General features: G+C 40.6%; 1 protein-coding gene across 1 annotated transcript in view; it reads right to left on the reverse strand.

Annotated features, from left to right (window-relative positions):
• The window catches only part of LOC126320681 (esterase FE4-like), a 68,408-nt gene extending 57,072 nt beyond the window's left edge, over positions 1 to 11,336 (reverse strand). The window contains exons 1-4 of the mRNA XM_049994087.1: positions 11,248 to 11,336; positions 8,894 to 9,031; positions 1,587 to 1,706; positions 617 to 767 (exon numbers count right to left, since the gene is read on the reverse strand). Of these exons, the coding sequence (XP_049850044.1) occupies positions 617 to 767; positions 1,587 to 1,706; positions 8,894 to 9,031; positions 11,248 to 11,316 (478 nt within the window). The 5' untranslated portion in view covers positions 11,317 to 11,336. The remainder of the gene's footprint in view (positions 1 to 616; positions 768 to 1,586; positions 1,707 to 8,893; positions 9,032 to 11,247) is intronic.
• Positions 11,337 to 15,067: the final 3,731 nt, after the last annotated feature.

Genomic DNA, 15,067 nt, shown 5'->3' on the forward strand with positions numbered 1-15,067 from the left:
TGGTTTAAATTCATTTTCCAGTACACGCGGACACTAAACATGGCACATAAGCAGAGATGAACACACATCAATTTCTTCAATCAATCGCTGCAATACAAGAAAGTACAAAAATGATCACTTTTGACTAATTTAATTATGAAACTGTTACAACTACTTTTTAAAACCGTAAAATAAATTGTCTTCGTCAGTAACAAATAATAATAATTGAAAATGTTTAGAGTTTTCCCCATCATGGATTACCTGTAGAGGATTCTGTTTGAGATTTATCCTTATTATTTGGTACAGAAAACTAGCCTGTCTTACTTACAGGAAAATAATACCCTGCTCTCGATATAAGCTTTCTCAAAGCTTCCTTTAAAATCCTGCGGAACCACTGTGGGTCCCTTTCTCTCTGAGAAATTTCATTGGAAACACCTTAATAAATATTCAGCAATCGCCATCAAGATAAATACTGAAATACCAGCATCAACACGTGTCGTACGGCCACTGAAATCGTCTTAGGATAAAGAGGCACACTCACGAAGTGATAAAGAAAACTTCAACATGATGCAGAGCACCGAAAATTTAGTCTTTGTCAGTAGCAAACAAGAAAGATATAAAGACTCGTGCATATTACCTAGTAGTCCTAGGCGATAATTAATACTGACAAATACAACGTCGTTGTCCACGAAGTAGCGAGGCTCACTTATAGCACCGCTTCCTCCAGTGAAACATCCTCCGTGAATGTACACCACGACGGCTTTCAGTGTTTCAGTCTGCGATGAGAGCTGTATAGAAATTGAGAATAATGCTGTAGAGAATGCAAAAATCTTAAAAACGATAGTAATGGTAATAATAATAATAACAATACATATATCTAATTGTAATTATTTCAAGATCCTGGTGTTCTTCAGCATGAAACTGCCAGGAAAGAAGTACTGTAATGTATTAACTAATAGATGATAAGGTTCCACTGGGGCTGTGCGATGTTGAAAAAAATGTTTTATTCACGAATGCTGAACAATTTCAGCTTGTCGATCACATGTACATATGCTCATGAATATGTTACTAGCCGATTGTACATAAGTAGCAGAAAATGACAAAGCTTGTTCAAAATGAATAGTCGATGCAATTTAATGTTACCGTACATCATATTACAGAATACAATACTGACTAACTGTACTCGTATTTATTGCTAAGTGATTTGTACAGAAAAATGTGTTATCCTATACGAGTGTGAGCATAGACAGTTATGATCTAATCATTATGCTACGAGCACAGTTATCGGTTTTTATATTCTGTAATGTGATTTGTACTGAACAGGATAGTCGGTGTATTTGGACAATGTCTCGACATTTTCTCACTGCCTTTAACTTTATGACAATCTGTTAACAATTTATACATGGTCATTTTTGGACATGCAGTTGAAAATGATCATTAACAGTGACCAGTAGTTATGAATAAAACATCTTACTTAAATAATATAGAGTTTCGATGGACCCATGAATTTTTAGTCGGTCTTTGATGGCTGTGGGTCCTAGAACAAGGAAATAGTTAATGTTATTAATTACTTAAAAGACAAAGCCTTATTCCTGGTATAGACATACTATCGGGGAATACACGTTGAGATACAAGCAGTCCTCTTCGCCAAACAGAGACTGAGTGCAGGCAGGTCCAAACTGGAGAGCATCTCGAACTCCTGTCCAAGCAGCTTTCCTCACGGGCGGCTGTAGAAAGTAAACATTACATTTCAGACAGCAGTCCAGGCGATGTCACACAAAAGATAACAGATTTACCATGTTATCATGAACAACGTTTTTCTGCCTCTCTCACTCCCTCTCTCTCCCTCCTTCCTCCTCTCTCTCCTCTCTCTCTCTCTCTCTCTCTCTCTCTCTCTCTCTCTCTCTCACTCTCTCTTAAACGTTTCAGCGCAAATACCTCTGCAATAATTATAGATACTGAAAAACCACTTTCATGAGTATGCATATAAGACAGGGCCCATGAAACTAAATACTATGATCCATTCTAAAACGTAAGCAATTATTATTTTCTATATAAACTTATTTTCAAATGGACTCCCACTATTATTTCTTACGCAATAAATAACGAGAAAAATAAAAAAAATAATGGCACTGGTTGCATCGCAAATACAGCAATTACATCCCGAGCAATTGCAAAGCCTAATTGTCTCTTGAAATAAACGAAACCCGACGCTATTTCACATCCTAAGATGCAAGCTTGAACCTCAGGTTACTCGTAATTTGACGTTATTCACGTACTACGACTGCACAGACGCTGTGTTTATTGCTATTGACTTTACTATTGAGTGGACTGGAAACAGTACAGATGTTCAGACCCAAACACTGAAAAATAAGTGAAGGGATTATCGTTCGTGCTTTATTCATCTTTAATATGGTGTTAGAAGGGACACGATAGTAACGAAATGTGGAATTGCGCCAGAAAGGGTAGGCATAATGGCATAATGAAGGGCTGATCAAGGATTTAACAGAGGGGTAAATGGTAGTTGTGCATACTTGTGTTGTACGTACTTGTGCGACTGGATATCTGTAGTGTTCCCAGTTCATTTAATAACTGTGTAAATAGCAATAAGTAAGGCGATTTTTGCATCATAGTACGTCAATCACATCTCCATTATGAGATATATGGGTTCGCACTTGCATCTCCGGATGTGCAATATCGGCGTGTTTCGTTTAGTACAAGCGTCAACTTGATTTTGCAATTTCTCGGGATGTAGTTATCGTATTGGAATGCAGCCAACGCTATTCCTTTTGTATTTTTTCCTGTTATTGACTGTGTAAGAAATAATACGGGGCTGACCGTTTAAAATAAACATATGTCTGAATTTAAACTACGAGTAATAATCGCTTACGTTCTAGATTGTCGGATAGTATTTCCTTTCATGACTCCTGTCTTTCACTGATACTTCTGAAAGTCGTTTTCCATTACCACTAGGAATCCCGAGAGGCAGACCGGCCAGTACAACATAATAAAACGAATACTGCGTTGCCAGCAGCGAAACAGTAAGAGCAGAATGGGTAGGTCACGAGAGCTCAATGGCTTCGACTAGTATTTGGGTTCCATATGAGTAGCAGATGCAGCAGGAATATTTCAAGCATTCTAAAGCTACCCACGTCGACTGTTGGTGATATGACAGTGTAGTGGAAACGCGAAGGAACTACCATAGCTAAGCAAGGCGAGGCAGACCTCATGTGCTGATGGACAGATGCCGTCGTGCGTTGCGGAGGACTGCTGCAAAAAATCGTAAGCAGTCAGCAGAAGGAATTACCCATGACTTCCAAACTGCTGGCAATAATACAGCTAGCACAGTGACTGTGTAGTGAGACTAAAAAAATGGGGTAGAATGGTCCAACAGCTTCTCTTTCTGTAGCCAAAGCCAAGCGACACTTGAGGTGCAGTTGACTGGAAGCGAGTGATTTGGAGTGAAGAATAATGCTATACACCGCGGCAATCCGATGGTAAGGTTTGAATTTGACAAATACCTGAATAACGTAACCTGGCTTCCTGTGCGGTGGCGACAGGGAAGCACGAAGAGGTGGTGTTACGACATGGCGGTGTTTTCGTGGTTACGGTGTGGTTCGCTTATTGAGCTTAACAGAACGATAAACGTGGAAAGAAATTAACACATTTTATGGCATTGTGTACTGTGGGCAGTAGAGGAGCTGTTCGGAGACTACGATTCTTTGTATCAGCTTGATAGTGTAGCCTGCCGTAAAGCAACTTCTGTGAACCAGTTGTTTGTGTACAGTGACATTCCTGACATTTATTAACCAGCTCAGACTGTCGTGCTGAATCCAATGCAACAAATTTTCGATGAGTAAGATCTTCCACTTTGCTCCAGACCTGCAGCGACCAACATCGCTACTTCTTCCGGTTTCGGCTCTTTAGCAATAATGAAATGTTATTTTTCCACAGACATATAGACATCACATTGAAAGTTTCCCCAGCATAATTCAGGCCATCATAAAGACGAAGGGGGGACAAATACCTTCTTATAGTTCACTAATAAGAGTTCAGGTACACGAGCGAAAAGTGTGACTATTATTTTCTGACGACATAATATTGCCTTTCTATGTGTCAATAATTGCGTCCTCGTTATCAAATCCGCACGAAAACAAAATCACACTAACAATGCACTTCAGATAACATAAAAAAATTAAGTTTTATGTTAAGAAAATGACAGGTTTTGATTTGTTGGTGTGGTTGTCTGATAATGTAACTGCTTGAAAAACACACGCCGGCCTCTGTGGTGGAGCGGTTCTAGGCACTTCGGTCCGGAACCGCACTGCTGCTACGGTCGCAGGTTCGAATCCTACCTCGGGCATGGATGTGTATGATGTCCTTAGGTCATTTAGGTTTAAGTCTTCGGGATTGATGACCGCAGATGTTAAGTTCCATTGTGCTTACAGCCATTTGAACCATTTGATTTGAAGAACACACAATTTAGCACAGTTGTAATAAGTGAGATTCGTATCAAGACTGACTAACAGAGGACATCCCGTCTATGCAAAGGATGGATTCATGTAGGCTTTCACGGCCGACGTCTTCTTCAATTAAAACATCGATGAACGACCACGTCCTCTCAGCCTGGGAATTGTAACCGAAAAAGAGGGGTCTGCTTGCATCGCGAGGTAGTGTAACGTAAATGCTATTAATATTTTAGTTAGTAGCATTCGAAGAAAGGCATTGTATATCTCGTGAAATCCAACTTATAAAGTAACAAGAACACATTTCCAAGCCAAAAGTTTTGGACCCGTAGAGACATTAACCATAAATAAATGGACAAATGCGAGAAGGACTTCCACACTGAGGGTTCCGCACAAATTTATCTGTGTGCATACACTGAGGTGACAAGAAGCCATGGGACATATAATACTGTGTCGGACCCCATTTGCCTGGAATAGTGCAGTAGCTTGATGTCGCCTGGTCATTGGAACTCCTCTGCAACAATATTGAGCCATGCTGTCCCTATAGCCGTTTGTTATTGCCGAAGTGTTGCCAGCGAAGGATTTTGTGCACGAACTGACATCGATTATGTCCCAAAAAGTGTTCGACAGGATACACGACGGACGATCTGTGTGGCCAAATCCTTGGCTCGAACTATGCAGAATGTTCTTCATATCGTTGAAATGTCATCCATAAAAATTCCATCGTTGTTTGAGAATGGCTGCAAATTGTCTCCAACCATTTCCAGTCAATGAACCATAGATAAGGACCAGAGGGCCCAGTCCATTCTACGCAAACACACCATTATGGAGCCAACACCAGCTTGCATAGTGCCTTGTTGACAACTTGGACCCATGGCTCCGTGGGATCTGCGCCACACTCGAAACCCACTGTCAGCTCTTACCAGTTGAAATCAGGTCTCATCTTAGGCTGTGAGTAGCGACGGAAAATTTAGTTTTAGAGTTGCTCAGCCATAACTGTGTACCCGTACACAGGTAACCAGGAGAGATGGCTATACTATCATCAGGATAGACGACCATCCCATAAACATATCATATATTAAATTATGATGGCATCGCTATTTCTTTCTTCTTTTTTTTTTTTTTTTTACAGATGCCAAATAATTATTTCGAAAGACTGGCTCTTCTATGGAATCATGGAAGGCAAGAAGACCTTAAAAATACTATTGATAAAGTAAACGACGATGGTTGTTCTGTGAGAAAATCCTAAATTCTCAGGAAAACTCTTTCAAAAAAGTTAAACATCGGCTGTGATTCCAAAATTCCAATAAGTCCTAGTTCTTTTTTTGGTTTAGCTAATAATGTCCATCACATAAAGAAAAAATTCTGATCCATTGTTTTCCTTAAAGAGGGACCGTGTATTGAACCTTGCTTATGATTTTGCTGTGCAGTTTGGCCTAAAAGATAAATTCAGTAATTAAAAAGGAAAAGCAGTTTACCATTGGTTACAGCCGTTCTTTCCTTGACATTCAGATCTAAGTGTGCAAAATCTGGAGCCGTATTTTTGTCCAGAGTCCAGGAAATGAATAGTAATGAAGTCAAGGAATATTTCAACTTGCTTTCAATCCTAAAGGAAGAAAATCTTTTTCTGAATAAACTGGGAAGTATTTTTAACGTGGATGAGACAAGCCGTTAGTTAAATATCCGGCCCGGTTCTGTTGCAGCATGAAAAGGGGTCAGAAATAGTTCCTGTGATTACTTCTTCAGAAAAAGAAGATACTATTACAGTACCTGAATGCTGCAATGCTGAAGGGACGTCTCTTTCTCCTTACGTTGCCATGAAGGGAGTTAAGAAAAATAAAAAATAAAATGAAGTGGGAGGACAACATGCTACCGAGAAGTAAAGTTATCATGTCAAAGAAGTCTGCATACGCTAATGCTTCAATGAATAAGGGATCATTTTGAGCGCCACAAACCACTTGGAACAGTTACGCTGATTGTGGATGGTCATACTTCACACTCTAGCTCGTACAGATGTTGGAGCCCGCCGAAACGAATGGTGCCGTTGTAACATGCCACTCCAGCCATACTACCCATTATCTGCAGTCGCTGGACCGATAATTCTTCAGATCCTTAAAGCTTCATTTTTGCAGTGCCCTTGAATAATGGCAAACGGACCACCCACATCGGCAACTAGGAAGACTGCAATTTGGCGAGATACTACAAGATTGTTGGGGAAATGCTGCAACACCACGGAACTCCGTCTCGCGATTCAAAGCAACGGGAACCTGTCAGTTTAATTCCTATGCAGTTCCAGATTACGGTTTTGAAGTTATTCAAACAGACTTACAGGAAACCAAAACGCAAATGTACCTGGGCAAACACTCCACGAATGATCTTCGCCACCCGTGCCATGTTCCCCTGCTACAGCAGATATCATCGTCTCATCTAGCCAGAAATTCACTGAAAGGGCTCTGTTACCCAAGCCGCAGTCCACTACTAGATCCACCAACTCTGCTTCAGCAGCCTGATGTCACCAAAACTGCCTGAAAAAAGAGCAACGTCACCTCTGCCAGGACCTTCTTCAACACCAGACGACAGGTCTATTTGTTCTGTGATTTGAAAGGAAACGAACCAAGTTGACCCTGCAGAAATTCTGAACAATATTTCACCTTTGTCAGGTAGACCCCAACCTCAAACAAACACACATAGGGCTGGAAAAAACGTGACGTCGAAAGAAAATATTAAAAAGTTAAAATTGAAAGTTGATGCAAAAGGAAGAAAACTAGGCTTACTGCAAAAAATCTAGTGAGAAAGTCTCAGATCAGGAAGGTTAATGGTACTTCAGACAATTCAGACTGGTCAGATGACGTTCACTACGAGGAAGAGACAAGTGACGAAATTCTTGAAGAAGGGGACGAGTGCATTGTATGCGGGGAAGAGTGTTCTAAAACAGACAAAATTGTTGTTGGATACATTGTGTCAGGTGTAAGAGTTGGTTACATGAATCCTGCACATCATATGTTGATATGTGCTTCCGATGTATTAATGCAATTGAAAACTAACTAAATCCATACCAGCAATGTAAACATTCCTTTTTATAAATCAGGCTTAGTTCTAAATTCAACTGACTGCATAATTGAGACGATTTCTCATTATTTTCTATATATACAGATAGCAGGAAACTAACCAAGCTACCCTTGCAGAAATTCTTAACAATCCTCCAACGAGTTAATAAAAATGTTAAAAAATTCAAGAATTGTTAAATGCTTTTTACGAACGAGGTGTCACTTTAAGTTAGAATTTACGCACAATTGATATCTTTATAAAATAGTTTTCGCATCGGGAGATTCAATAAAACATGTTTAAAGTGTTACAAGCTTTTTATAATTTTGTCTTTGATTTTAAAGTGTTTTGTCCAATTGCCAACTATTTCTTACACATCTGGCAATCTATCCCTGATACTCAGGTACTATGGTCAAGTACGTAATGTATTTTTTAAGAATGGTTAGCTATTATGAAATTTAATATATAGTTGTAAATGAATTCCACTTCTGTTTTTATTGATTTAAAAGTCAATTTGTTGAAAGTTTCAGGTTGCTCTTGTGTATGAGGTTGTGAAAGAGGCATTTGAAAAAAATCATGGCATCAATCCCGGATTTATCCCACTATTGTGCATGTAAGTATTTGAACTGAAATAGCAATTATTCTGCTGTCACTGGCATAATCTGAATGGTTTTTCATAATGTATGCACATTCACCTTGCGTTGTAAATAGCCTTAGCGTCTTGAGCTGCCATTAGGTGCCGGTACTGATACTGCGATGTAGGGTTGAAACACAAGCATCAGTGTGCACTACACCACACGACATTTCATTTACGGCATGGGTCAGGACAAGGTGCGAGGGCTTTACCCGCCAAGCAGTCCCCGGGCTGTGTCATGACAGTTGAATGTTCCACCGTCCGCCGTTCGATAAGTACTGCAAACAGTTGTGAAATGATATCTCTAGTGCGGATCAAGGTTTCGTGGATGCAGATTGTTGTCACAATGAGCAAAGTTTGCCGCTTGGATGTAAATATAGTACAGAATGAACAAATGTTACTCTCTTACGTGGAAATCGAAATGTTTTTTCTTTAATGGTTTATTCGTCATCTCTCCTCCATATGTCCTCACAAATGTTTCCACTAAGTTTCATTGTCCTAAAATCACTTGTTTTTCATGGAGGTTATCTCAAGTAGTGAAAGTTAGCTGCAACCACACCGTACATTTGCTGTAATTCCGTGATTATTCTGTGTTTACACAAGATACATGAAGGCAGGGATGTTTAGAAGTAAGCACAGTCTACAGTTTCCCATCAAAATAACTATCTAACGTTTTTTCTTTTATTTATCAGCTAACAAGTATTATCACTGTGCAGCCCTATACAAAAACTGAAAGAGAACATAATACGCGTTATAATGAGTGACTTGCCTGGAATCTGAGGTCACCAACTGGGGATTCTGCATAGGGGATGCCTTTGAAACTGTACATCGTCATATTGGTGTAGGTCCTTTTGATTTGACCTCTCAGATCTCCTTCTTGTATGCTGACTGTCACATATTCCTGTGCCTGCAAAAAAGTGTTACACATTTCATTCATTAGAGTTTAAAATTTACCAAAGAGAAATTATATCTAGCACACTAAATTCAATATATCGAAGAAAGACGTAAATTCAACTTGATCAGCTTGATCAACTAAATATCTTTTGTGACAGAAACTTTCTTCCATGATTTACTGTAGATGATGGACAGGTCTACGGAGATAGAGATCCTTAGAAATACACGTAAAACTCTCAGTGGTTACAAATTAAATGTATGTTACTTCTGTATAGCTAGATAAATTATGCATACAAATGAAGTATAATTTACCATTTGTGTGGTTTATTTCATGAAAATTTGTTATAACGCTGCAAAATGAATATATAATAGCTAATAACTGTTATGGCTATCTTAGGCTACTATGCATTTCTGTACTCGTTTATTGACTACGGAATATGCAAATTGTACTAAATGTCTGCGTCTGCGAAGGGATATCCACTTCTTTCTTCCAGAACTTGATGACTTGTTTTATCACCCAGTCGAGAAGTTCAATTCGCGTACACACAAACGTCCTGAATTTTTCAACTGAAAGTTTTTTTGCTGGAACTTACGGAAGTTTTATCTGGATGACGAGAAAGAGATTTGGAGATCTGTAGGTCAAGGTGAGTAAAGTCACACTCCACCACAACTAAAATAGTCGATATGCATCTAAATTTTTAATTCACTTGCATCGTCACTGTTGAGACGTGCGTGATGGAGACTTGCTCACCAGTACATTGTCTGGCATTCTTTAAAGATGATATTAAATATGCCTTATAGAGCAACGAATTCGCCCTCTACAGTTCTCAGCGAACGGGGTGTGGCTGTGGTAAGGACGGGAACCACCTTCAGGATAATGACGGTTCGTATCCCTGTCGAGGCAATCCAGATTTGTCTTTTTCGTTGTTCCCTAATTCGCTTTAGGTAAATGTCAGGAAGGCTTCGTTGATAAGAACACAGCAGAATTCCGAACTCATCCTTCGCCATGCCTAGAACGTCGTCCTACCTACCCCAATGACTTCGTCGCCGACGGGACGTAAAACCCCCTAGAATTCACCAAGAGATAACTCTCGTCAAACAAAGTCAATTGTTTGTAAATTACATTTTCTCTCGCAGAGTGTGAAGTCAGCAAAAGATGTAATAACCTCAAATAAATCATACAAATGTATCCGCTTATTCAGAAATCTTCGAAATCTACACACACAAAATGTAGAGCGAGAGGCAATTACCGGTCACATTCTCTCTCAGTTGATAAGGATTTTCTTCAAACGAATAGCTCTGCTTGCAACAGGTTAATGAACTCACACTGCCTCGCTCATGAAATGCTCTAGTATTCGTAATCAGGAGATAAAGAATCTTTTACAAACGGCTGATATTGTTTGGGTTCTTCATTTATTGGATGGAAATCAAGTCATTTCACATATTTTGCAGTGACTAGCGTGGTAACTGTAGCACTTACTTCTTTGCACTCATAAATATCGTGATTAAATATCATTAATGGGCAATGTGGAAAGTTGTCTAGGGACGTGGTTTTATTTTAAGAATGTCTGCTAGAAATCACTTGAAAAGTTTTAGAGAAACCATGAAAAACACCAACGGGCGTGGGGTTACTGGCATCTGAACACCATTTCTCTGGAACCAATTCAACACGAACTCTGGTGCAAAAGGATAATAGATCTACTACGTCTATTGATCTGCGTTATTTGCGCTTAAAAGGACTTGAACAGTAACCCCGTTTCTAATAAATATTGAGATGTCACGTTGTCCCATAATGCTCATCAGCTACTCCGCATGTTTCTTACATTGTTTCAGTATGTGTAGCTGTATCTTTCACCTGCAGAGTAGCTGGTGCGAATTTTCGTGGTGGAAGACATTTTGAGTGTCTCACTATACCATCAACAAGAGATACGGCAGAGATGCATAGAAACTGTTAACTTGCGTCAACTTCTTCATTCTGCTTAATGTAACATTTGCCTCTTTCAAAACCGCACATTGTTTTGAAAACCGTTTTATTCCAACTATCGTCTTCCAAAAACGTTACATTCTAATGTTAACCACTTTCTAAAAATAAAATTTCACAGTGAAACAGTAGACCCAGTAAAAGATGTTGTTCCACTTAGTTTGTAGTACATTTCATGTTATCTACAAAACTAGTAAAAATAGAAGTATTACAAAAATGACAGTCCTCTGTGAGGCTGGGAAACTTACATTTATGAAGCATGGTGAAAGGCAAGAATGCAGTATTGTGCTCACAAATACCAATGTGACGCAGTTCATGTTGCTTCTGAGATGGTCGCGTTTCTGTTTAGTTATAGGTGTCTGTGTTTATATACCACTTATCTACATAGGATACTCAGCCTTATCGGGAAACTCTTGACTATGTAGTATCTCCTGTGTGACTCATACGAAGCGGCTGGTGCACGCTACTACACCGACCTTCCCGTGACGAGTCAACGTCGTTCAGTTACCAGGTCAACGTCTAAAGTTCTGCTAGATCCAAAGATTAAGAATAAGGATGATGAGTAGATAAACTGTCCATTACTCTGGCCTTTCGGTCACTGACTCGTTATTCGGCATGGATGGCGTAATTTTGTTCTCTCTCCAGTTTTCAACTTCCAAGTGTCATGGAAGCACACGAACTGTGGGAAACAGTAAGCCTGTATATACCCGTTGGCTTTTGAAAAGGGTGACGTATTCTGTAATATTTGCTATTGCAAGAGGCCTTCATCAGTATGAGAAGTACAGCTAGAACAACGCAAATTATCTCTGATGTTCTGTCTCCACGCCTGCTCCCGTTACTCCTATAAAGGAATGTAAATAAATTAGCTCAAATGATAGTATGTCTGAGATGGGGAACAAAAGAGCCTACGTTGGAGATTGACAGTGATTTAGGATTTTTTTGTCTCACACTGGTGTCACAGCAGGGAGCTGCTTTTGTGACGTTGTGTTGTTACCGCGGTTAGGTTGGGCAAGCCAAGCGTGGTGTAACCGTCCGTCCGTCCGTATATTAGCTACTGCTGGCAGCCAAGACGACCGAAGGTTGTACCCATCGCCGTGGTTCGTGTTGGTGCACTGTTTTCTGACCTCGATGGCCTCTAGTATCTATCTTCTGAAGATGCTTGCCTAGAGATGAGGCCACTCACTTTGAACTTGTGCGTCTGTCATGATATTTGAACAGGAGCCATCTTTCAAATGTAGAATCACGCCCACCGACTTTCGTTTATGTCGCACAACAACTTCTTGGTACTATGTTTTTTTTCCCGTCAGTGCAGTTTCCATTTGTCGTAAGTGAGTATAAGCAGAGACATCTCTCCACTTAGCCAATTAGTTACACTGTAACTCTTGACCGTATCTTGTTTCTTTTAAAGTCACCCCAAGATGGGTCAAATGGATATTATACAAATGGTGTTAGTCATATGTTTTCTTATTTTGCTTTTCATGTTTCAAATTGAGTTTTATAACATGTTTGCAGTCGTTCTCTCTGGATTCACTCAGAGTTTAGTGTCATGTTTTGTCGACGAAAGTTATTAATACTTGCTTTTAAATTAAACTTCCGGCACTCTTCTGAGTTATCGCTCCCTGTCCATTTGTCGTACGAAGTTACGCTTTACAGATACGGTACTTGCATCAAATGTAGGGTAATCTTTAGGGAATTTAGACTTTGTTCCGAAGACATTTCGTTTCAGTTGTCTCTGGAGTTCACTGACTATCAACAGTCGCATACGTGTTGACCTGTGATTAAATAGCACTCGTAGTCACTTTTGTGTGTACAAACTCGTGACTGTATGAAATCCCACAGAACCATTTATAATTCCTCCTTGCTGAGTGCTACACGCCTCAGAAGCTGGAAGCGTTTCGATGCAACATCGCCCCTTTATCGCCCGATAACAGCAGCAGGGTCGTAGACAATAGCGACTGCCAGAATGTAATGGATGTTGCGCAAGGCCCTCGCTGTCGGGTAAAAATGACGCTCGCTACCTTCCGTTATTACTGTTATTATTATTATTACTGCGGAAGCGGTGTGTAGCGGACCCCTAGTGACGTTTGTTGCTTACAACATGCTTGCAAATATGTATCATATGCTTTGACAGTGGCGTCTGAGGTGTTGGGTTAGTCTGCTGCAGATGCAGCTCGTGTTGCGTAGAGGCCTCAAAGTCGATAAATTCTTCATATTCTTTGAAAAGCGGTTGCGGATGCCACATGATGGACCACTGCGCCCACCTACACTGAAATATTATCCTATACTTAAAACACCAGACGAAGTGCTGTGTGATATTGGCGCTTATGCTTAGCTGAAAGCAAGCTCTATCATGCCTAGAATCACGTGAGTAGAGAAACGAGTCATTTCAGTGCGAGAAGTGTTTCCAGTCTGAGACTTGCTAGCAGCAACAATAACAACGCCGGTAAAATCACTAGTGATAAAATGCTATAATGAAAATCATGGCTCGTCGGAGGCTAATTAGCGTCCCGAACTTGACTCCAGTAATCCTACAGAAGTGACGATCGTTTTTTGTTTTTAGCTTATTTGTATGTGCTCTTTATAGCTGCATTTTCATGATTAATATCTTTTTTACTGTTGCAGATGTGATGGACGTGGTCGGACTCAGCGGACTCAAAGATGCACCTGCAACTGCTTCACGACGCGACGGGTTGATGATGTGCTCCAGCTCGGTTCGTCTACGATGTATTCACTGCATCTACAAAACCCGCCGTGGTATGGTCTGACGATCGCTGCTCGTTTCCCAGTATAGCAGTGCCCAGGACCATCTCGCAATCATCGTGGACTTTCGTTTCTAAATGCACTCAAAGCTAATATTGGGACGGATCGCAGGATATGATATTACATCACTGCAAATAAGGATCTACATCTACATTTATACTCCGCAAGCCACCCAACGGTGTGTGGCGGAGGACACTTTACGTGTCACTGTCATTACCTCCCTTTTCTGTTCCAATCGCGTATGGTTCGCGGGAAGAACGACTGTCTGAAAGCCTCCGTGCGCGCTCGAATCTCTCTAATTTTACATTCATGATCTCCTCGGGAGGTATAAGTAGGGGGAAGCAATACATTCGATACCTCATCCAGAAACGCACCCTCTCGAAACTTGGCGAGCAAGCTACACCGCAATGCAGAGCGCCTCTCCTGCAGAGTCTGCCACTTGAGTTTGTTAAACATCTCCGTAACGCTATCACGGTTACCAAATAACCCGTTGGCGAAACGCGACGCTCTTCTTTGGATCTTCTCTATCTCCTCCGTCAACCCGATCTGGTACGAATCTCACACTGATGAGCAATACCCAAGTATAGGTCGAACGCCGGCCGGAGTGGCCGTGAGGTTCTAGGAGCTGCAGGCTGGAACCGAGCGACCGATACGGTCGCAGGTTCGAATCCTGCCTCGGGCATGGATGTGTGTGATGTCCTTAGGTTAGTTAGGTTTAATTAGTTCTAAATTCTAGGCGACTAATGACCTCAGCAGTTAAGTCACATAGTACTCAGAGCCATTTTTTTATAGGTCGAACGAGTGTTTTGTAAGCCACCTCCTTTGTTGTCGAACGAGTGTTTTGTAAGCCACCTCCTTTGTTGATGGACTACATTTTCTAAGGACTCTCCCAATGAACCTCAATCTGGTACCCGCCTTACCAACAATTAATTTTATATGATCATTCCACTTCAAATCGTTCCGTACGCATACGCCCAGATATTTTACAGAAGTAACTGCTACCAGTGTTTGTTCACCTATCATATAATCATACAATAAAGGAACCTTCTTTCTATGTATTCGCAATGCATAACATTTGTCTACGTTAAGGGTCAGTTGCCGCTCCCTGTACCAAGTGTCTATCCACTGCAGATCTTCCTGCATTTCGCTACAATTTTCTAATGCTGCGACTTCTCTGTATACTACAACATCATCCGCGAAAAGCCGCATGGAACTTCCGACACTATCTACTACGTCATTTATATATATTGTGAAAAGCAATGGTCCCATAACACTCCCCTCTGACACGCCAGAGGTTACTTTAACGTC

This window comes from Schistocerca gregaria, chromosome 2, assembly GCF_023897955.1.
Source record: "Schistocerca gregaria isolate iqSchGreg1 chromosome 2, iqSchGreg1.2, whole genome shotgun sequence".
Lineage (NCBI taxonomy): Eukaryota > Metazoa > Arthropoda > Insecta > Orthoptera > Acrididae > Schistocerca > Schistocerca gregaria.